At 44.2% G+C, this 24,085-nt stretch overlaps 2 protein-coding genes across 6 annotated transcripts in view; one reads left to right on the top strand and one right to left on the bottom strand.

Annotated features, from left to right (window-relative positions):
* Nucleotides 1-231: 231 nt before the first annotated feature.
* On the bottom strand, nucleotides 232-23,357 carry YARS (tyrosyl-tRNA synthetase). Of its 3 annotated transcripts, none has more exons than XM_006094221.3 (13): nucleotides 23,163-23,356; nucleotides 19,613-19,759; nucleotides 19,299-19,474; nucleotides 18,164-18,293; nucleotides 15,612-15,692; nucleotides 11,490-11,582; nucleotides 9,282-9,417; nucleotides 8,325-8,410; nucleotides 5,812-5,947; nucleotides 4,560-4,657; nucleotides 3,421-3,614; nucleotides 2,792-2,933; nucleotides 232-1,126 (listed from the first exon to the last, which is right to left on the bottom strand). In XM_006094221.3, exons 1-13 carry the CDS (start codon nucleotides 23,334-23,336, stop codon nucleotides 1,016-1,018), a joined length of 1,704 nt encoding a protein of 567 aa, XP_006094283.1. In that variant the 5' UTR covers nucleotides 23,337-23,356; the 3' UTR covers nucleotides 232-1,015. The 3 variants fall into 3 exon arrangements, with proteins under 3 accessions (XP_006094283.1, XP_014315971.1, XP_014315970.1); XM_014460485.2 differs by having other exon boundaries at nucleotides 19,613-19,819; nucleotides 23,163-23,300; XM_014460484.2 differs by lacking the exon at nucleotides 11,490-11,582 and having other exon boundaries at nucleotides 23,163-23,357.
* Nucleotides 23,358-23,533: 176 nt separating this feature from the next.
* S100PBP (S100P binding protein) overlaps nucleotides 23,534-24,085 on the top strand; it is a 33,283-nt gene continuing 32,731 nt past the window's right edge. The window contains exon 1 of one of the 3 annotated variants that reach the window (XM_006094218.3): nucleotides 23,534-23,671. The gene's annotated coding sequence lies outside the window, so the exon portion shown is untranslated. The other 2 variants (XM_006094220.3, XM_006094219.3) reach the window with 2 other exon arrangements.

Here is a 24,085-nt window from a genome sequence, read left to right as displayed (position 1 = left end):
CTGCAAACATCGGACCCTAAAAGTGGGGCTCCTGTGCTTAGCACTGCCGAAGGGAGAGTCAGGTGCCCACCCTCCATCCTCTATGCCTCCCCCCTCCCCCCACCCATTACAGGGTCAAAAATACAAAACACAAGCAGCCCCAGACTGGGTGAGGGGCTCAGCAGCTGCTGCTACACACTTGTGTTCCTCTCTCCTGAGCTGTCCGGTTTACAGACAGGCCTCATCCAGACACCCTTTTTCAAACCTTTTATTTGAATTCATGACAGTGATGGTTAGTGATACTGATTGAGATGCCTTATGGAGAAGTACCCCACCCTCTGTGAAGAAAGAACCAGGCTGTACCATCCACCCCACTTCTGACGTTAACACATAGCTGGTTTAGGGACTGTCCCAAACTAGCAGAATCAAGGGAAATGCCAGGAGTCCAAGGCAGGCCCCATCTCCAATGCCAAGCCTTAGAGCTGGCAGGCATTGGTGAATGCTGCCAACCACGTGGTAGACCACTAGGTTCTCTTGTTTTCCCTTCCCTTTTCAAATCCCACAATTTCCTGTTGGGGAGAAGCTGTAATTAATTCAGTTCAGGCATCAGATCCCAGGCAGAGGCACAGCTGCTGGGATAACTCCAGGAAAACCTGGAAACCAGTGTTGTTCCAATTAGAAGGATTGTGGCATAAACATTTTCTGTGAGTTATATTAAAACCAGATTTCTTAAGTCAGCTGCCAAGGGAAGAAGGTAGAGCTAGACTCCCTGCTGCTGCCCAGCCCTTGCTACTCCCTGGGAGGTCGGCCTCCCACTGTAGCCAGACTGGGGTGATCCTGGATTCGGGGGTGATCCTGGATTCGGGGGCGATCCTGGATTCGAGGGTGGTTGAGCTGCCTTCTCAGCAAGTTCTGCACCTGATAAAGCCCCAAACTTCTTGTTTCAGTGTCCGGGGAGATAGGTAAACGGATGATAGCGCAAACTGAGGAGACAGATGACTCAGGATGATGGGGAAGGGGGGGAGAGGCAGGTTAGCTAGCTAATGTTCCCCCCTTTCAGTGATTTACAGGAGATGTACCCCAGCTTGGTCATGAAGTTGGTTTGCTTCCACTGTGCGATGCACTCCTCAGAAATTTTAAAGTCAGCCTGGATAAGAAACAAAAAGTGATTATAGTGACAGTGATGGAACTGCAAGAAAACAGACTCTCTTACACCACCAGAGTGTAAACTGACTTAACTTTTCTAAGAGCTCCCATCTTTTGACTCAGGGAAACCTGAAATATTCCTGGAGGCAAAAATGACAAAATTGAAGCTGTCTTACTTTGGGCACAGCATGAGAAGGCAGGTTCCTTGGAAAAGACAATAATGCTGGGGAAACAGAAGGCAGCAGGGAAAGAGGAAGCCCAAGTATGGGATGGATTGGCTCCATAAAAGAAGCCGAAGGCGAGTCTGCAGGAGCTGTTGTGAACAGGACACTGTGGGCATCACTGATTCATAGGGTCTCTGGGAGTCAGAGCCAATTCAATGGCACAAAGTTCATTTTAGGGACTTAGTTTAAGAAAATAATCATGAACAAGAGAGAAGAACTATGTACCAAGACATCCATCATAGCATTCTAATAGTGTAAAACAGAACCACCTCAAAGTCTAATAAGGGTAAATAATTTAGTTAAATAATGATAATTATGACACAATACTATACAATAAGATCCCCCCTCAGTATTTAATAGGGAAGTTTTCCAGGCATCAAGTTTATGACATTTTTCAGTATCTCTAGGCCAGTGGTCAGCAAACTGTGGCTCACGAGCCACATGCGGCTCTTTGGCCCCTTGAGTGTGGCTCTTCCACAAAATACCGACTTCTGCGCTTGGGCCACGAAGTTTCAATCGCACTGTACGTGCGCGCCCACATGTGGTATTTTGTGGAAGAGCCACACTCAAGGGGCCAAAGAGCCGCATGTGGCTCGCGAGGCGCAGTTTGCCGACCACTGCTCTAGGTGATAGGACTATGGATATTTTGTTTTCTTCTTTTTCTTCTATATTTTATACATATCTACATTGAAAATATATTTTATAGTTAGAAAAAAATCAGTGATTCATAAAGCCATCCTGGAAAACCAGAAAGGAGGGAGGGGATGAAGCCAATTGGCACATACAGCAAGATGGAGAAGTAGAAATCACTCGACATGCCCTCCAGAAAACCTTTGTTTAATTGAGGAAACAAGTTATTTTAGTATGTGTGCTGCTGAAGTGAGCACCAGGAAACCAATTAACTAGAAAAAGCCAAACATTAGTGTTGGTTCCATGAGGAGAGTGAAGTTTTGCTGTTTTATTCACTGATGCAGTAGCCAAGCACCCAGAACAATGCCTGACATATATTAGGGACCCAATATTTGTTGAATGAATGAACTCAGGGTCACAGGGGCAGGCCACACAGGAATCAGTGCCCCAGAAGGGGAAGAGAATGAGTGCTCCAAGATCAAGGTGGTGACAGTGACCCTGGGAGGGTTTGATCCTGGCTCCAGCACTTGTGGTGACCTGTGTGGCCTTGGCAGGTATCCTGCCAGGTAAAATGGGGACTGTCTATCACAGACAAGAGTCAAACGAGGAACTGTCTGTGCCTCAAGGAGCCTGTCGGTGCTCAGACTTGCTCCTTAAGCACCTCGTTCAGAAAGGTCTGGAATGAAGAAGGAGGAGGAGCTTAGATGCAGAAAGGCCCAGCCGGAAGAGGGCAGGTTTGGATTCAGTACAGAGCAGTCTGGGGGGACAGTCCAGGCAGCCCAGGTAAGAGGGAAACAATGGCAGCTTTTTACCTGCAACTTCTCAAAGACTTTCTTCTTGGGCTTGAGCTCGTCATCTGGTTGGCCCTTCTCATAGCCCTTCACAAACACTCGCTCCCCAGGAGCAGAGCCTGCAGGAGGGTCCAGAGGCTCAACCTTGCGGCTGACCCCTTCCCTGGGAAGACACACAGGACAAGGAAAGAGTGAAGCTACGGGTTGCCTCCAGCTGCCATGAGATCAAGCATTAGAACCTCCACATGGAGGCCCTACTGGGGTTTTGGGGACATCATCAGGGTTGGGTTAACCAGGGCTAAACTGAAGTCCTAGGTCAGGAGAGATACCAAAATCTGGGCTCTTCGGGAAGGCAGTGTGACATAAGAGAGAGCAAGGCCTTAAAAGCCCATCAGAACTAGGTTGAATCCTGGCTCCACCTCTTATTAGTGAGAGGTGGGCATGTACACACTGCTTTGAATCTTCCATTTCTGTGTTAATAAAGTCAACTGTACGTAAAGCGCTTCATTCATAGTACTTGTACAAGAAATAATTCCTCCATGCACCACCTTTGGCCCAGTGTTCTCATTCCACCTGGCATATGGAGGGGCATCGCATGGGCCAATCCACCCTTGGCCTCCCCCTGCGCCCCACCCCAAGTCCTCACTTACATAGAAGCACACAGAAGCATGCCTTGAGACTCGATTCCTCGCATCTTCTGGGGTTTCAGGTTGCACAGCACCACCACCAGCCTATTCTGCAGTTCCTCCTGGGGCACAAACTGCACCAGGCCGCTCACCACAGTCCGTGGCTCTGCTTCCCCCACATCAATCTTCTCCACATACAGGCTGTCTGCATCTGGGTGCTGCCAGCAAGAGATGTTGGTCCCAGAGTGTCACAATGGAATAGATCATGGGGCCTGGTGAACCCTCTGGCTTCAGAAGGGGCATCTACTCCCTAGAGAAGCTCTTGAGGGACCTTCTAGTACTGTCTTTCAAGGTCCCAGATAGCAGACAAGAGACCGGGCCTTGAAGGTATATTCTACTCTCAGCGAAGAGGTGGGAGTTGAGTAAAATGAGTCTAATTACTTATGTAAGAGGTGGAAGGAAACCCTAAAACAGGGGTCCTCAAACTTTTTAAACAGGGGGCCAGTTCACTGTCCCTCAGACCGTTGGAGGGCTGGACTATAGTTTAAAAAAAAACTATGAACAAATTCCTATGCACACTGCACATATCTTATTTTGAAGTAAAAAAACAAAACGGGAACAAATACAATATTTGTGTTTGCATGTGGCCCGCGGGCCGTAGTTTGAGGACCCCTGGTCTATACAGTGAAAAGTCAATCAATGCCGGGAGGAGAAAAAGCCCAAACAAATGGTCCCCACCACTGGTTGCATAACCTCTGTCTCTGGAAAATGAAAGTCTTTCTTCCTTTACCACTGTCTCTCTGTGTGTGTGTGTGTGTATTGGTGGTGGGGGTTGGTTTGGGAGACAAAGTGGCTGGCCCAAGACAATGCAGCTAGTCCAGACAAACTGGTAGAAACAAGGTGAGTTCATCAGACCAGATTTAACGGATCAACAAGTTCCCCCTGACTAACACCTGCCCCCCACTGAGTTCCTGGCTATGTTTGGCTGCATAAGGTCCGGAGGCAGCAAAGGGAAAAGCCTGAGGCCTGGAATTAGACACCTCGGTTCTGACTTGCAATATGATCTCAGGGATGTTACTTCCCATCTCAGGCCAGGTTTCCTCCAGATGGAAACAGACAAACCTGACCCCTATCTGCCTCTGGAATGTAGTGAAAACGAGTACCTTGTCCACACTGATGACTTTCCCCACACGGATATCCAGTCGGGATGGGACGACCTCCTCTGGTTCCGAATTCTTGGCAGGGCCTTTGGCAACTGGCTCTGGGAATGAGAAGAACCCCAAGGGGTCAGAACTGTCCTCTTTCCCTATGGGAAGCCAACTGCTGATCCCACCAAAGGACACTAGCAGCCTTTCTGCAGAATCACCAGAATCCAGCCACCAATTATATGTTCATCTATCTATCTATCAAATCATTTAATTCTTCTTATTTAAATTTACTGGAAAGATTTACAGAATTATATATTAGTCATGTAGGATTTCATGGAAGTAGCAAACTGAGGACCTGAATACTTTTATAGAATGTGAGAGCCCTGGCCTCTATTTTACAGTAGTCCAGACTTTTCTTTCTTTCTTTTTTAATATATTTTATTGATTTCTTACAGAGAGGAAGGGAGAGGGATAGAGTTAGAAACATCGATGAGAGAGAAACATCGATCAGCTGCCTCCTGCACACTCCCTACAGGGTATGTGCCTGCAACCAAGGTCCATGCCCTTGACTGGAATCGAACCTGGGACCCTTGAGTCCGCAGGCTGATGCTGTGTCCATTGAGCCAAACCGGTTAGGGCCAGACTTTTCTTGATCAATTACATTTTACCTTACCATGAATGCTACTTCTGAGCTATATCTTCTTTAAAACAGGGTTGTGATACAACCCTTTGAGGAGTGACATACTAGATTTTCATCTACTCTTACTCAGTTATTAGGCGGGAGGCGAGGGGAGGGGACAGTCGTAGCTCTGCCACCTTTAGGTGCTTCCATTCATGTGCTCCACATGTAATTACCGAGTCTTTTCTGAGAGGAGTGGTTGGCCAACTAAGAGCCAGTCAGAGGCACATGGAAGGGAAGTGAGTGACTCTAAAGATGAGCTTCCCTGAGAAGCTGTGCAGGCTGGGCCTAAGCACTTGTGTCACCGTCATGGTCTAACTGAAGAGGACTTAGTGAAAGGACCCAAGGACACGTCTTACACCAGCATCTCCCAGCAGTGCTGGTACAACAGGACACAGTCACTGCTCACTATCCGCCAGACCAAAACCAGGATGACTCAAGTTCCATTCCAGGAGTCAACAGGGTATGACATTCTTGCACTTCAGACCCCCTGGCTTCTGGGTCCTCAGTTTAGGACAGACCTCTTTCTGAGGCCCAGTGACAGGCTATCATTCCAGATGATGTCACCCCCTCCCCCACTGGCCTTACTCTGCTTCGACGGATCTGGGTAGGCAGCGCTGGACAGTTTCTTCAGTGCAGGGGTATTAAACTTTTCCCGGATGGGATCCAGCAACTTGTTCAGGGCGACTTCAACAGAATTCTTTAGGTCTCCAGGGTGTACAACCTGCAAAAGTGTATGAGGCCTGGTGAGGTACGACACTGGAACAGGGCAAAGGACACCGGACACCTCAATCTACTAATATTGTCTGTACAGGATGCAGGGAGCTTCCCCAGCACAACCAGAACCACCTTGTGAAGCTGGTAGGGCAGAGAAGGGAATAGGTCCAGAAAGGTTATCTGACTTGTCTGGGGCCCAGGTCTCTTATTTTTTTAAACATATATTGTTTATTGATTTCAGAGGGGAAGGGAGAGAAATAGAAACATCAGTGATGAGAGAGAATCTTTGATTGGCTGTCAAATATCTAAAAAATGGGCCTTAAAGGCCCTCAGATCTCAGGGGACACCGAGTCCTTTCTTCCATTTGATGCCCAAACCCTCCTACAACATTGCCTCATACGACATGGTTCTTTGCCTGAACACCTCAGTGGTGGGGAATGCAAGGTCAAGTGAAGCAGCCCTGTCATTGCCACAGAACTGAGGTCGTTAGAAAGTTTTTCCTGAAGCTGAACCTAAGCATGCGTCCCTGTGGTCCCCTCCCGAAGTCCTGGTGTAGCCCTCTGGTGCCACAAGAAGAAACCTACCCTAACCCAGGAGAGTCCTTCATGTAGTTGAGGATGACTGGACCCATACTTGCTTTTCAGCTAAACATGCCCAGTTCTTTCAACTGTGGTTTTGAGTGTGTTGCCTATAGTGGCATCCTTCCTCTCCCGACGAAGACACCCCCGATTATCAAATAAACTTCTTAAGATTGAAGTCCATGCACAAGCCCAAACGTACTCAGAACAATGGAGAACTGAATGCATTACCAGCTCCCTGGTTCCAGGATCTACATTTCTGATGATTTAGGCCAAGACTCACACAGCCCTATCACATTGCTGACTCAACTTCAGAGTCAACCAAAACTCCCCATTTCCCCCCATATACACTATTCTTACATCTTCCCTTTATGAACTGTCCATGCCTGCAATGTCCCGCCTCACCTTTTAGACTCTAGGCCAGCGGTTCTCAACCTGTGGGTTGCGACCCCTTTGGCGGTTGAATGACCCTTTCACAGGGGTCGCCTAAGACCATCCTGCATATCAGATATTTACATTACGATTCATAACAGTAGCAACATTACAGTTATGAAGTAGCAACAAAAATAATTTTATGGTTGGCTCACAACATGAGGAACTGTATTTAAAGGGCCAGGTTGAGAACCACTGCCTAGGCAGACCAAACCACTGTGATTCCTTGTATACCATGCTGTTTCATCTTACCATGTCTTTGCAGTTTATTCCCTCACAGATGTCCTCATGAATTCCTACCCCTCAAGTGAAATAGTGAATGCTATCCCCTCTACAAAGATTCCTAGACAGCCACTTAATCACTTCCTCCCATTTATTTCTAGACCATGCATATATCTTCACTGGGCAGTAAGACAGGAAATATTTGTTTATATGCCTGCTTCTCCTACTGGAGCATGCACTTCATGAGGATGTAGATCATGCACTTCATGAGGATGTAGATCATGCACTTCATGAGGATGTAGTCATCTTTGTATTGCCAGCCCCTAACACGGTGCCTAACACATGGCCACCGAGTAAGTCTTGCTAAACTGGTGAAACAAACAGTATCTTCTATTCTGTCCTTTTATATTTGTGTCTCCTTTTTTTTTTTAAATATGTTTTTATTGATTTCAGAGAGGAAGGGAGAGGGAAAGAGAAACATCTATGATGAAAGAATCATTGATCAGCTGCCTCCTGCATGCTCCCTACTGGGGATCGAGCCTGCAACCCAGCCATGTGCCCTTGACTGGAATCAAACCCAGGACCCTCCAGTCCATAGGCAGACACTCTATCCACTGAGCCAAACCAGCTAGGGCTTGTGTCTTCCTTTTGAGCCTTGATTTTGTACCTGTCCTTGAAATGCTTCCTTTTGGTTTGGTTCTTCATTCCAGGTTAAGTCCTTTGGAGAGTGATTAGGGCACCAATACATTAGCTTTGTGCCATTTGCCCATCTAATCTGTCAACCATCTGAATCCTCACCTAAGCCATTAACTATATATATATATATATATATATATATATATATATATATATAGCCCTGGAGAGCATACATAGCCAGAAACCCGGCTAGGACAAGATGGAGAGGTCTGTCAGAATGAGTTCAGTGGGGCCCTGGCTGGGTGGCTCAGTTGGTTGGAGCATCATCCTATACACCAAAAGGTTGTGGGTTCGATGTCCTCAGGTGGGGCATGTATGGGAGGCAACCAATCAATGTTTCTCCCTTACATCGATGTTTCTCTTTCTTTCTCTCTCTTCTTCTAAAACATATCCTTGGGTGAAGAATAAAAAAAGAAAGAATGAGTTCAGTGGGGATTATGCCTCCTCTGGTATTACCTCATTGGCAAAGTCCTTTTCCAGGTCCAAGTAAGCTGTGTAGGTTTTGTTTCCACCCCATTTTTCATCTCGAAGGATCACAAACTCTGTAAGAAAAAGGATCACACCAACAAACTCACTGCTAATGGCAGAGTCAGCATTCCTAGCCCAAATATATGGGTATCTGTTGTTTCTGTCATACATGTTATTTTGAACTTTATTACGTAGTGTTTTAATTTTTAAAATTGGATGTGTGGCCATGTTGTATACCCAACTAGCATCCAAACTCAAGGGGAAGGATTGTGTCTTACGTTTCTTTTTATCCCTCTAGTTCAGTGGTTGGCAAACCGCGCCTCATGAGCCACATGCGGCTCTTTGGCCCCTTGAGTGTGGCTCTTCCACAAAATATCATGTGCGGGCGCGCACATACAGTGCGATTGAAACTTCGTGGCCCATGCGCAGAAGTCAGTTTTCGGAAAGGAGATAGATGAAACAAGTATACAAGACGAGTGTGGATGGGAGAGTTGGAAAGGGTCGACCTCAGTGAACGTACCTCAATCAGATGGAGGACGTTTTTAGCAAAGGCCAGCTTAGGAGTACCCTAATTAAGTTAATAACAATGTATCTACCTATATAGTTTAAGTTTAAAAAATTTGGCTCTCAAAAGAAATTTCAATCGTTGTACTGTTGATATTTGGCTCTGTTGACTAATGAGTTTGCCGACCACTGGTCTAGTTCATGCCGTGCCCCCACCCTCATTTTATCATCGCTACCCACTGCACTTAGAACCTAACCTGGTAACAACACATGGACAACTAAATGGAATTTCAACTCCAACCATTATTAATATTTGTGAATTCAGAGCAGAGAACCAGGGAAGCCATCCCTGGAGGAAGACTGTGACAAATCACAAGTATTATCACTACTAGTTCTGCTCTTTCAGCCTGGCCTCTGAGAAGAAAACAGGGAGTGTCTTACCAGACTTGAGGGGGAAAAGGACATGCTTAATGAAGGACAGAACCCCATTGTTCTCCACATTCCCTGGCTCACAGAAGGCCTTCTTCAGTTTTTTCTTCACATCCTCCTTCCGATCAAGGAGATCAATCTTGGACTCCTAGAAGCAATGGAAGGGAAGAGGACCTCTTGTGGTTGAAAATGAGAATATGCTCAACTAATCTGTGTACCCTGAACAACACAGGCTTGAACTGCACAGATCCACTTATATGCAATTTCCCCCCAATATGTACAGTACTGTAAATGTATTTTCTCTTCCTTATCATTTTCTTAATGACATTTTCTTTTCTCTAGCTTATTTTATTGTAAGAATACAGTATATAATACATATTACAAAATATGTGTTGATTGACTATTATTGTTAAGGTTCCCAGTCAACAGTAGATTATGAGTAGGTAAGTTTTTTGGGAGTCAAAAGTTATATTTAGATTTCAACTGCATGGAGGGGAATGTCCGTGCTCCTAACCTCCGCATTTTAATCTTTTAAACAAAGACTTAAAAATTATGAGACTATGTCATAAGCATTTCTGAGTGGCTAGTCTTCACTTATAATTTTTATGGTGTATTATATTTCCAACTATCAGCGACAACATAATTTATATAACAGTTTCTAAACTTTCGGATTATATCCTAATTGTTACGAATTATACATCATACTACAATGAACATCTAGCAGTAGTTTTTTTTTGCCTTCTCTAAGATTATTTCCTTAAACTACCAAGCCCCAAACTGTTTTCTGAAAGGGGTATACAAATTGACATTGCCATCAGCAACGTGTGGTGATACTTGTTTCACAACAACCACCAGCACCAGATATCATGAATTATGTAGAGCCACTTTTCCTTTTTAGGGTAATAGAATTTGTTTCTTATTCTATGAGTGAGATCATGCTCATTTGAGTTCAGTAGTCACCAATTTCTGGTCCACATATGGCCGTATATGAATCATCTGGGGTGCTTTAAAAAAATATAAATTACAGAGCTCCACCCAAACCTCATGAATCAAAATCTCCTGGGGTTGGGCCAGGTATTATATTTTTAAAAAGCTCTGAGTCATTCTAATGCATTCATGTTTGGGAACTGCTGTTAGTACCTATTTCCAGGATTAAAATATGGTGAATGTCACCAATAGGATGAGTAATGTATATACTTAGTCAGAGAAATAATTGAGACATGGAACACTGTAACTTGAGAGAAAAAAGAATGAGTATATTCTTTTAAAAATAACAATTTCCATGTATATATTTATTCATCTCTGATCAAAGAACTAGATGAACGCCCAAACACTACTTCAAACAGAATCATGTAGTACGATTTAAAAGAAAATACAGATTCCTGAATTGTTTCCCAGAACCACTTTATCCGAACCTAAGGACAGGGTCTAATCAACTTTAAAACAAAATCTCCTAGGTGAGTCTGAAGATCAGCCATGTTTGGGAACCCTGAACACAACCTTCCACATCTCTGGGACACCCGTCCTCTATTCCAGCGGTTGTCAACCTTTCGGACCTCACAGACCACCGGTTGGCAACTGCTGCTCTATTCTGTACCCTTAGTGAACAAAATAAAAGTGTACATTCCTTAAATTGGACTTTTACATGTTAAAAGACAGCATATATATTATATTAATTATATCAAACATCACCCTAATAATCAAGACGCTAGTTGGTGAAATGCAACCACAGCCATCTCATTAATAAGGCTGAATTTTATCACAGGTCTATGAATAAAGAAATTATGTTTGCTTGAACTTTTTATCAGTAGCAGTAAAACTTCAAAAATCATCAGGACTGCCCTAACCGGTTTGGCTCAGTGGATAGAGCGTCAGCCTGTGGATTGAAGGGTCCCAGGTTCGATTCCGGTCAAGGGCATGTACCTTGGTTGCGGCACATCCCCAGTAGGGGGTGTGCAGGAGGAGCTGATCAACGTTTCTAACTCTCTATTGCTCTCCCTTCCTCTCTGTAAAAAATCAATAAAATATATTTTTAAAAAAATCATCAGGACTGCTTCTGGGTCCTTCGGTACTCAAGAACCACTGGAATTAACTAATTTAAGATTACTTATAACTCAAGTATTTGAGAATTCTAGTTAGGTAAGTTACTCTCCTTTTGAGTCCTTAATCTCTTCATCTCTTACTGCAGATTTCTAAACTCAAGCCAGAGTTGTCACCTACCTCTTCTGAAGAACTCATTTTGCTACCAGTTAATCCTGGAACCATAGGATTCATCAGATGGACCCTTTTTGAGTATCCAAGTGCAGGGAGATACTGAGGGGTTAGAAAAGAAACAATGCAGATATTAGGATCAATTCCTCCTCTGCCGGAAGCCAGTCCATCCTTGCTGCTTGACACAGTCGCTGCAGGAAAGAAACATCTGCACAGCATATGTTTCAAGGGACCTGGCATATATAGCATATTGTTGTTAATATGTTTGCTCTCCTTAGCGCCATGTGTTTTAACCAAGGTCACCTCTCCGAGAAAGGTTGTTTCCCCAGGTGGGGATTTTTCCCTGAGGTTAGGGAGGGGATACAACCCCTTAACTAAGTGCTAGGCGGGTAGTTAATCACTTTAACTACAAACAATCATTCTTAAGCTACATAATCTTTACTCCCTGGAATGGAGATAAGAAACGCCCTAACCTTTGCAATAGAAATTGACAGGATTAAAATCAACTGGTATAAATACAGATGTAACAAGACAATAAACATCAGATCCTAACCAGAACTTGGCCAGAACTTCCACTGGAGTTCCAAACCAGAACTTTGCTGGAGATCCTGACCAGAACTTGGCTGGAGTTCCTGGCTAGAGATCCTGGCTAGGCTGCTGATCAACTGAACGCTGTCTCTGTGTCATTCCTTCTTCGCCGACTCCGTCCACACCTTTGGGGACCCCTGGACCTACTGGGGTTGGACCCCAGCACTCCTCAGCACCCTAATCTCATCTAACTTGGCCAGCAACTTAATTGTTTCACATATTCCTTCCAATCTCTTCTTTCCAGTGAATGCCAACTTTCTTAATTGAAAAAATATTTTTATTGATTTCAGAGCAGAAGGGAGGGGAGAGGGAGAGAGAGAAATATCAGTGATGAGAGATAATCATTGATTGGCTGCCACCTGCATGCCCCTACTGGGGATCAAACCCACAACCCGGAAATGTGCCCTGACTGGTAATTGAACCGTGTCAATGTTCATAGGTCAATGTTCAACCACCAAGCCACACCAGCCAGGCCCAAATATATAGCTTTCAATGGTGATCATAATGTAAACAAAGTCCCCCCACCCCGCCAAGCTTTTCTATTAGTATTATATTGTGAGGCTAATGGATTTACTGTCCCATCATCAACAACTATAAAACCTGGCAACACATAAAATAACCATTTGGAGGCATGACAGTAAGAGGTGTATTGCTACACATCTTGAGAGAAGGGAAAGCAAAGGTGACCACACACTCACCCTGGCTTTCCCTGTGAGGGAATATTTCTCAAACCAGGTGCTGAGAAAAAGGGACAAAGCAGAAAGCAGCTGTCTGACTAAGCAGAGACTGATGTGTAGGGCTGTCAGGAGGCTAGGATTTGGGAAGGGTTCTAGAGAGAAGGGATCCCCCCCTCTAAAAATCCAAGTCAAAATTCCCCACTGAGACTCATGGCTGTGCATGCATATGAAGAGACTCCAGAGAGCCCAGCAGAGAACAGGTTCCCGAGGCTGAAGACCTGAGCAGAGATTTCAGAGGCTGCACAGGTGCTGGGTCTCAAGACAGAGGTTGAAATTTAGGTTCAATCAAAATAGTGAGGGTTTTGTGAACAACCTGAAATTTCAGTATGAGACTCTAGAAAAGCCACAGCCTAAGAATAAAAACCACATCAAGAAAACAAGGGCAAAACTGTAATAGACCTGTTCTAACAAAGTCTAAAACCAACCCCTCACAGGATCAAGGTGATAAGTCAGTAACTAACAGTCTACAGGAAACATATTACTTTATAAACATAATCCAGAGCCTCTATAACGTATCTACAATGACTCCGATACAGTGAAAAAGTACTAGAAATGAAAAGCAGAAAAAAGTAACTGATAGTTAAAATAGTCAACAAAAGCAGAGCCACAGACCTTCCAGGTATTGGAATAAGCATTGTCAAAATAATCATGATTAGTGTGTTAAAGGAATAGAGGAAAAGGAAAAGATGGAGAGCTGTAAACAAGAATCAAAATGTATAAAGCAGAATCAAATGGAAGTTCTAAAAAGGCACAACACAATACTGAATAAATTCAACAGAAGATAGGATAAACTTGAAAAGTCAATAGAGAATATCCAAACTAAAGCACAGAGGGAACAAAGAAAGGAAAACAACAGAATATTAAAGGTCTAACCTATATGTAGCTAGGTCTAACCAGGAGAAGAGACCTAGAATAGGACAGAAGCAATATTTAAGGAAATAATAGGGGACAATTTTCCAAATTTGATAAGCGTGTGAACCCACAGATTCAAGGAGCTCAGCAGAATCCAAGCAGGATAAACACAAAGAAAACATAGCAAAAAAATATCATCGTCAAATTGTTGAAAATCAGAAACAAAGAAATATCCTTTAAAACTGCCAGAAAAAAAAATTATCTGACACAATGACACCTATAGGTGGCTTTTCAGTAGAAATTATGGAAGCCAGAGGCAATGGGACAACTCTTTAAAAGGCTAAAAGAAAAATAACTGTCAGCCTAGAGTTTATACCAGGGGTGGGCAAACTTTTTGACTCGAGGGCCACAATGGGTTCTTAAACTGGACCGGAGGGCCGGAACAAAAGCATGGATGGAGTGTTTGTGTGAACTAATATAAATTCAAAGTAAACATCATTACATAAAAAGGTACGGTCTTTTTTTTTTTTAGTTTTATTCATTTCAAACGGGCCGGATCCGGCCCGCGGGCCGTAGTTTGCCCACGGCTGGTTTATACCCACTGAAAGCAAAAGAAAGATGTTTGCAGATAAAAGCTGAAAGAACTCATTACTAAGAAACCTTCACTACAAACACAAAATACTAAGGGGGGCTCTAGACTAAAGGAAAATGATCCCAGATGGAAGCCTAGAGACATAGAATTGCAGGAAGAAATCAAGAGTATCAGAAAGGGTAATGGTAAGTATTCATGAAAATTGTTTACAAAACAATTATAATAAAGTCTTTGGGATTTAAAGTATATATAAAAGTGAAACATATATAAAAATATAGGTTGTTGCATTGTTGAGAAGTGGTAAAAATATCTAACTTAAACTGTAATAAATTACAAGGACACATGTTATCTCTAGGGCAGGAATGGGCAAAACTTTTCTGTAAAGGGCAAGATAATAAATATTTTAGGATTTGTGGGCCGCACATATAGTCTCTCTTACATACTTTCCATTCTTTTATAACCCTTAAAAATACATAAAAACTGCCCTGGCTGGGGTGGCTCAGTTGGTTAGAGCATCATCCCGTACACTGAAAGGTTGTGGGTTGCAGGAGGCAACCAATTGATATTTCTCTCTCACATCGATGCTTCTCTTATCTCTCTCCCTAATAATCAATATTAAAATATAGATATATTTATAAAAATTTACATTGTAAACATTTCCCCATTCACTAAATATATCTAAAAATCATTAAAAATTAAATAATATTCCCATGTGAGGCTTTATTATAATGTATTAACCAATCCCTTGTCATTTGATGTAAATTTATTTCTAGATTTTTGCTTTAAATTGATAATATAAATACTTCCATACATAACTCAAGTTGCATTTTTAAAATTATTTCCTTAGGCTAAATTTTTATAATTATTAGGGCAAAGGGCAGAAACATTTTAGTGTTGTCAAACCACCCTCCAGCTATTTCCACTAGCAGTGTTTTCTCTCCACCCTTGCCAATGTGAGGTTTTGAGATGCTTACAAAAATACCAACTGCTTCTCAAAAGCTCTTTTCAACTTACTCAAGCTCTTTCCCAGAAAAAAAAACTGTTATGGGCTTGTACTAATTTCCTCCTTTAAGCACTATTAAACCTCATCTTAGAGCTGAGTGATTTATGTAAAATCCTGAGCAAACAGACCAAATGCTCTGGGAAAGCACAGCAGTGCCTTTCCCTGGAAACTGAGCTGTTTGCTTGGCCATTAACTGAGATACTGAACAAGTTTCTTACTCTTTCTACCTTCAGTTTTCTCATCTGCAAAACAAAGGAAAATAATACTTAACCATACAATTTGGTTATGAGTGGTGGGACTGGCATGTTCAGCATATCTCTGAGGTTCAAAAGAAAAAAGATAGAGAAGAGGATACTAACCTTCTCTGCAAAGGTGAAAATCTTTCTCTGATCAACGCCTCCAAATTGGGCATCTACTTTCAAATATTCTTCATCCAAGGCCTGAGGAGAGAAAACACATGAGCATCAACTCCTACTATATTTCTTCTACATGCATCTAGGTCATCAGAAACTTTTGACCAGTCATGTCAAAGGTACCCACGGCATAATGAAGCCTATGAAAAATGTTAAGTAAGGGGCAGAAGAAAGTGCTGAGAGAGCTCAGGAGAAAAAGGCAAGGCTAAACTAGTAAACAAAGACTTACTGTCACTTAACACATGCCAGGCCTAGTGTCAGCCCTGTGGATGCAGAGATGAATCAAACCCAGACTCAGCTTTCAAGAACCAGTTACCCAGATGAGAAGAGACTTATAAACAGATAGTTTTGTCATGCTAGGCGCCTAGCAATATCCCTGACAGTGAGTGGTTTTAAGGAGGGGAGAAACCTGACTACACTGTAGAAAGATCACATCAGTAAGAGGGCAAAGCATGGAACGGAGGCCTATGAGTTGGAGATAAAGAAAATATCCAGAAGGCTGCTGTGAGAGTCCAGGTGAGAAATAATGATGAATCAAGTCAGTGGGGATGTAGAGCAAGACTGAATTTAAGAGATTTTTTAAGAGACAGAATTGATAACATTTAGTGTCTGATTGGATGGGGGGAAGAATAAGGATAGGGAAAGATGAGCAAGCAGGAAGAATCTAGGAGAGCATTGTCCAAAAAAATTTACTGTGATGGTAAATGTTTTATATCTTTGCTGTCCAACCTGATAGCCATTAGTCACACATGGTTCATGAGCAACTGAAATATGGCCGATGTGACTAAAGAGCTAAAACTTTAATTTTTAATTACTTAAAAAAAAAATAGCCCTAACCGGTTTGGCTCAGTGGATAGAGCGTCGGCCTGCGGACTGAACGGTCCCAGGTTCGATTCTGGCCAAGGGCATGTACCTTGGTTGCGGGCACATCCCCAGTGGGAGGTGTGCAGGAGGCAGCTGATCGATGTTTCTCTCTCATCGATGTTTCTAACTCTCTATCCCTCTCCCTTCCTCTCTGTAAAAAATCAATAAAATATATTTTTAAAAAAAAATACTGCCCTGACGGTGTGGGTCAGTGGTTGAGCAGTGACCTATGAACCAGGAGGTCACAGTTTGATTCCCAGTCAGGCACATGCCTGAGTTGCAGGCTCCAACCCCAGTGTGGGGCGTGCAAGAGGCAGCCGATCAATAATTCTCTCTCATCATTGATGTTTCTCTCTCCCTCTCCCTCTCCTTTTCTCTCTGAAATCAATAAAAATATATTTTTAAAAAATCATTATTTTTAAAATCCTCACCTGAGAATATTTATTGATTTTTAGAGAGAAAGAGAAACGTTGATTTGAGAGAAACATCAATCAAATCCTGACTGGGGATTGAACCTGCAACCTTTTGGTGTATAGACGATGTTCCAATGAACTGAGCACCTGGTGAGGGCTAATTTTAATTACTTTTTACAGCCATATATGGCTACAACTAGAGGCTAACACAGTGGACAGTGTAGATCAATAATGTCTCCAGGTTTAACCGTTGGAAAGATCACTTGGAGGTGACAAGGGAGGAATAATTTTCTTACATCAAACATTATAGAAATATATAAAGAGCCCTAGCCGGTTTGGCTAAGTGGATAGAGCATTGGCCTTTGGACTGAAGCGTCCCTGGTTTGATTCTGGTCAAGGGCACATGCCCAGGTTGTGGGCTCAATCCCCAGTCGGGGGCATGCAGGACGCAGGCGATCAATGATTGTCATCATTGATGTTTCTCTCTCTCTCTCCCTTCTTCTCTGAAATCAATAAAAATATATTTGTTTAAAAAGAAATATACAAAGAAAAAGTTGTTTATCTACATATTCATACTGCCTTCCTAAAGTAACCAATATTAACAGCTTGATTTGTATTTTTCCATCTTTCTCCTTGTTCATATAAGTGTGCACACATAAAATAGGATGAGCTTGTTTTGTTTAATGGAAAATAGGATCATACCTAAAATTTATTTTCACACATTGCTCTGAAATTAATTTTCAAGAGATTGTGGTCAACTTAAAGAAGGTTTGTGAGATGAGCAGTGTTTTTTTGTTTTTTTAAAAAATATAATTTTATTGATTTCAGAGAGGAAGGGAGAGGGAGAGATAGAAACATCAATGATGAGAGAGAATCAACGATAGGCTGCCTCCTGCACGCCCCTACCGGGGATCGGGCCTGCAACCTGGGCATGTCCCCATGACCAGAATCGAACCCTGGACCCTTCAGTCCTCAGGCCGATGCTCTATCCACTGAGCCAAACTGGCTAGGGCAGATGAGCAGTTCAAGAACAGATAGGTAGGGGAAACTTACAACTGAAAAAGTCAGAGGGTTTTAGGAAATGGAGGCAGGTAGGAAGGCCTACAGCACTGTGAAGGAACAGCAAGTGCATCAGTTTAATTAGGCTGAGAGAGAGGTTTCGACCAGTGTTTAGATGCAGAACAGAAAAGGTCTCCGGGCAACCCCATCCCTCGTAAGTACCTGTAGTCCAGGGTACAGCAGACCACTCAGCAAAGGATGCTCCACCTGCTTGACCACCTCAGCTCCAGCTTTCTTGGCATCGTGCTGTGTGACCACAGAGGAGAGTCGGTATACATCTAGTGTGTACTCTCTGAAGAGGAAAGGAAGAGTAGACAGCTAAAACCAGGCCCAGGCCTCAGTTTAATCTGAAAGCACATTAATTCACTCCCCCAATCTTAAGACATTTCAAGAGAGCACTGCCTAGTAGCTTTTAAAATGTGAGTGGCCCATCCTTTCATTCAAAATACTACTTCATTTTTATGTGTTGTGTGTTTTTTTTTTAAAAGATGGCTTTTATTAATCTTCACTTAGCTCTTGAAATACTGCTTCTCAGCCATTTCCCTCCATTCTCCTCTTCTGGAATGCCTATTAAATAAACATCAGAATTTCTCAATCTATCTTCTATGTCTTAAGAATAGTGTACCCATTGCTCAGTTTAAGAAAAAGGACCTAGTGCCCGGCCAGCGTGGCTCAGTGGTTGAGCATCAACCTATGAACCAGGAGGTCACGGTTAGATTCCCAGTTAGGGCACATGCCTGGGTTGCGGGCTCGATCCCCAGTGGGGGGGCGTGCAGGAAGCAGCCGATCAATCATTCTCTCTCATCACTGATGTTTCTCTCTCTCTCTCTGAAATCAATAAAAAAATATTTTTTTAAAAAAGTAGGGCACAAAATTACATGTCTTCTAACATTACAAACATGAATAAAACTGACAAAGAAGCAATAAAAGTTGTTGGGGAGGTGATAAGTAAAATATTTTTCTTTTACATTTATCAATATTTGCTGAGCCTGGAAGGAGAAAGGAAGGCTGAATTGTTCATCATTGCTCTCCCATATGCTGTGAGCTCTGGAAGGCCAAGGACTTTTGTTATGATTACGTTTATATCTCCAGCAAATGGAGATAATATACCTAGGCATTTACTAGTCAGTACATTTTTAATGGATGAATTAAAAGGACAAAAGGAATACATTTTTAAATGGTTAATACGTAGAGCCAAACAGCTTCTAGTCCAAATTTAAGAGTGCCTAGACTCCACAGACCTGTAATTAGCAAGGAGCACCAGAGCCATGAGGAAGGCGGGTGAGCAAGCACTTACTTGCTGAGCTGGTAATCAGTGCCTTTGATGAACCTGAGCTTCTCCAAGGGCACACCAATACTCTCCAGCATTGCCTTGATCACATTCTCATAGTAGCTGGTTCGGAGTTCTAGAAGTTCCCATGGGGCTTTCATGTTATCCAGGTATGCATGAAGGTCCGCAAACAGAATTGTTACCTGGACATGAGAGATAAGGAACCAGCAAAATGTGAATGTGCCTGAGGATCTCCCCGCCTCCCCCTACCCTGCCCTTGTTAAGTCCCTCTTTTGGCCATTCCTCCAGGGCAACTGCTTGGTTTAAATACTACTGCTTACCTCACATCCTGCTTTCAAGAAGTCTGCGATCTTAGACATAGGCACGAAGTAAGCCACATGTGGCTTGCCTGTGGTTGCTGTTCCCCAGTAAACTTTTAGTTCCCGATCCTTCAGTATCTCCTTCAGCTTCTCTTCCCCCAGAACCTCCTGTTGTGGAAGCAGAAGAGCTGGTTTAATGCCGGTGCCCCACCTTGCTCATCCTTTACCCTGTGGAAAACAAAGGCATGTGTCACTGGGGGTCCAGGCTCAGAGCTGGCAGGGGGTCCAGCCATGGTCCCAGTAGAGAGTGAGAGCCAATCTAAGTTGGTGTTGTTGCTAGTACCACTCCAGTGAAATGACACTGATATCAGGGGAATGGGGCATGTCCCCAATCGCATCTTCCCATCCAACTACCTCTAACTCATGCTCCTTCCTTTCAAAGCCAACTTCTTAAAAAAAGTTCTGTTCTTCCATTTGAGTTCCAATTCCAGGCAGCAATACACCATTGGAAATGCTCTTGCTAAGATCATAGAATAGATGGTCTCCAAGTTGCTAAATTCAATTCTCACTCCCTTCCTGAAACTCTCCTCTTTTGGCCTCTTCTATTTCATTCTCTTAGTTTTCCTCCTACTTTGGCTGCCGGGTCTCAGATTTTTTTGTATCTGTTCTTCTCCCTTATCAGGAAATATTAGCAATTCTTGCAGCCCTACCTCTTCTCACTTTACATTCTCCTTGATCCCCTTCAGTGGCTTCAATTACTACCAGATATCCTGCTCACACCCATGTGTACACAGAACTGTGTACTTTTTTTATCAACCCAGTTAATTCAAACTTAACGTGTTCAAAATTAAAAGCTCATGCTCTCATCTTTCCACCTTATTCCCCAACTATCCTTTTCATTTATGGTTTCACCCCTAGTTTAATAAATGGTACTATTATTCATCAAGTTGCATAAATTACTCTGAAGCAGGTTTTAAACCCTTCTACTTCTCTCCACCTCTTTCCCACCACCCAGTCTAGGCCACCACTAGATTACACCAAGATTATTACTACAGCAATCTAACAGGTCTCCCATATCTACTCTCTTGCTCTCTCTAATCCAGTCTCCAAAAGCCAGCCAGAGACATCTTTAAAACCCAAAACTTGATGAACTCATTTACCTGTTTAAATACTTTAATAATTTCCTTTTGCCCTAAGATATATTGGAAAAACCTTAATAGGCTGGTATGCTACAGATAAAAAGAAGTTTTAGTGTTTGTTCAAGTGATTGTTGGGAGGGCTGTTGGAAGCCATGGTGACAAAAATGGTTTTGCTGGTTGGATTTATCTATTAAAATTGGACTTGCTAAAATTCTGTGTTCCAAGCTGATTGGAGGTTGATCCTGTATCCTCCAAGCCCCTGACTTATTTGGACACTCGGAGGGTTCTTACTACCCAAGGAAAGGTCATATCACTTACCCTTTAAAACCCGAGTGAGTCAATGCCATTGGCTTTGTATATCCTTTGTTCCCAACCAGCACTATTTTATGGAGAGAGGCTAGGAAATGAAGGATCTGGCTAAGGGGAAGCATGCAGGAATCTCTGGTTAAGATTAAGTTATGAGTGGAAATAACGCAAATGTCCATTAACTGATGAATAGATAAACAAAATCTGGTTTAATCCATGTAGTGGAACATTATTCAACCATAAAAAAGGAATGAGGTTTTGACAGGTACAACATGGGTGAACCTTGAAAACATTATGCTAAATGGAAGATGTCAGATTCAAAGGCCATATTTTATATGATTCCATTTACGTGAAATGTCTAAAATAGGCAAATACATAGAGATATAAATTAGTGTTTCCCTGGGATTGGGGGGCGGGGAGGAATAGGAAGTGATTGCTAAGGGGTATAGGTTTTTTGAGGGTGATGAAAGTGTTCTGGAAATAGATAATGGTGATAATAGCACAACTTTGTAACTACAATAAACCCACTGAATTTTACACTTTAAAAGGGTGAATTTTATGGTATGTGAATTGTATCTCAAAAAAAAAAAAGAGGAAAAAGGCTGTGACCTAATACTGCTCTTGGAATAAAATCCCAATTTCATTTTCATCTATCATTCTATCTATCTATCTACCTATTTCTTGTTACTCCTCGTCTGAGGATATTTTTCCATTTATTTTTAGGGAGAGTGGAAGAGAGAGGGAAAGACAAAGAGAAACATCGATGTGAGAGAAACACATCGATGGGTTGCCTCCTGCACAAGCCCCGACCAGGCCCCAGGCCTGGGAGAAGCCTGAAACCAAAGTATGTGAACTTGCCTGGAATCGAACCCGGGACCCTTTGGTCAGCAGGCCCATGCTCTACCCATTGAACAAAACTGGCTAGGGCTAACATCCCGATTTTAGAAGGCTTACAAGACCCTCAAAGACCGGGTCCCTGTACCTCTCCTAAACACACAAGTAAAATGTATAGTATGTCAGTTGGTGATAAGTTCTATGAGGAAGCAACAACAAAAAAGGCAGAGCAAGTGATACAATTCTGGTGGCAGGCGATTTGTTATGTAAATCAAGTGCTTCAGGAAAGGCCTTCCAGATAAAGGCGACAATAGTCAGAGCCTGAAGGAGCCAAGGGAAGGAGCAATACATATAAACACTAAGTGTTTGATCTGCACTTGGCTCACTCTACTCCAGCCAAGTTAGCCTCCTATCTGAACCAGTGTTTTTGCTCTCCTCTGGGCCTTTTTTATCTTTTTAATGAAATATATTTTTATTGATTTCAGAGTGGAAGGGAGAGGGAGAAAGGGCTAGAAACATCAATGATGAGGGAGAATCATGGATCGGCTGCCTCCAGCACGCCCCCTACTGGGGATGGAGCTGCAACCCGGAAAGGGCCCTGACCGGGAATTGAACTGTGACCTCCTGGTTCATAGGTCCAGGCTCGACCACTGAGATACGTCGGTTAGGCTTTCCTCTGGGTCTTGATCTGTGTTTTTTTTACCCGAAATGTCCCACTCCCACCCCCTTTCTTCCTCTGGTTAACTCCCACTCCTGCTGTGCCTGGGAAGAGCAGGAACGTCAGTGAAGAGGTGACCTGCAGCTTTCAGGATGCGGTTTAAAGCTCACTGCTTCAGTCTTCCCTGACACCCCAGTGGTCTCCCCTCATTTCTTTTCAAAGTTTCGTGTATAGTAATTTACAGTACCTTCTTCAACTGTAATCAAGTGTTTGGATTACAAGTCATTTTTAACGTCTGATTCCCTTCAGACAAACTCTGGGTGGGCAGAGCCTTGACGTATCCCCATTACCTAGCACCGCGCCTGGCACATAATAGGGTGGGAGTCTGATTCAAAGTCTGGTTCAACACAGGTAACTGCACACAGGAGGTGAGCCCCATGTGGCTTCTGTGGTACCCAGATAACTGACTGACTGACTGACGGACGGACCCGCAGTGAGGCCTGCAGGCTCGCTCACAGCTGCTCTGGCGCGGAGCCCCCGGCCCCATACACTTAGGATCTCGTAGTGGGGTTCAGGGTCTCTGAACGGTGGGTCCTCAGTCCCCAACAACGCGTTTCCAACTCTAAGGCCTGACCTGAAGGTTCCGGGTGATAAGGTGCAGCTTCTCTTCTGGGCTCAGAGCATCCCCCATGGCTCCGTCGCCCTTGTCTTCCGGGCTCAATCCAGCACTGCGCCCTTTCCTCGGTCTCGGTCTCGGTCGCCGCCTCCGCCGCCGCCTCGTGCCGGGAAATGTACTGTCAGGTTGCATCAGCTGAGCTCGTCGCTCGGCTCGCTCGGCCTGGGCCCGTCGCCGTGAGGTGGTCGGAAGTCAGGAGCAGCAGAAAGTCGAGCGGGTCGATGAGACGAGAAGAGGTGGAGCCAGTAGGCGGGGTAGGCGGTGCGGAGGGCGGGGTTGCGGCGCCTGCGTGAGGCTCCACCCTCTGGGAGGCGGGGCGTGTTCCTGCCAATCATTGCCTGTTTGCCCGCCCCCTGGCGCTGCCCGGGCTGCCTCGGGTGGGGGAGGTCGGGGAGAGGGGCGATAAAATGGCGCAGGGGGCGGAGTGAGGCGAGGTCTTCGCCCAGGCTTCGGCCTCGCTTCCGGAGGTGAAGTGCGGGAGGGGCGAGGGGGTCGGCACTCCCCGGCTGGGAGGAGGATGGGGGCGCCTGTTGCTTCTTCAGGGGACCACGTCCGCCGTCCGCCCCGTTGAGGGGTTGGGAGGCCCTCGCCCTGCCGGGAGAAGGGCTCGTTTTCGTCCCTGAGGTGATGGCGGCGGGAGGGGGGAGTGTCCCTGCCCCCATCTCCACGTCGGCGGGCTCTAGGTTCCCCTCACCCCGCTGAGGAAAAGGGAGGCTGCTTGGCGGCCTGAGGCGGGGGGCAACGTCGGTTCTCCCAGCCCAGCGGCGGTGGGGTGGGATGGGAACGTAGGCGGGTGGGCGCTGCCGCGACGCGGTCCCCTACCCCACGGGGAAGGTGGAAGCAGGGAAGGTGACCGCGGCCTTTTCTGCCGCGCCTGGGGG

Source organism: Myotis lucifugus, unplaced genomic scaffold, assembly GCF_000147115.1.
Source record: "Myotis lucifugus unplaced genomic scaffold, Myoluc2.0 scaffold_131, whole genome shotgun sequence".
NCBI lineage: Eukaryota > Metazoa > Chordata > Mammalia > Chiroptera > Vespertilionidae > Myotis > Myotis lucifugus.
This window is presented reverse-complemented; position numbering and strand designations above follow the sequence as displayed.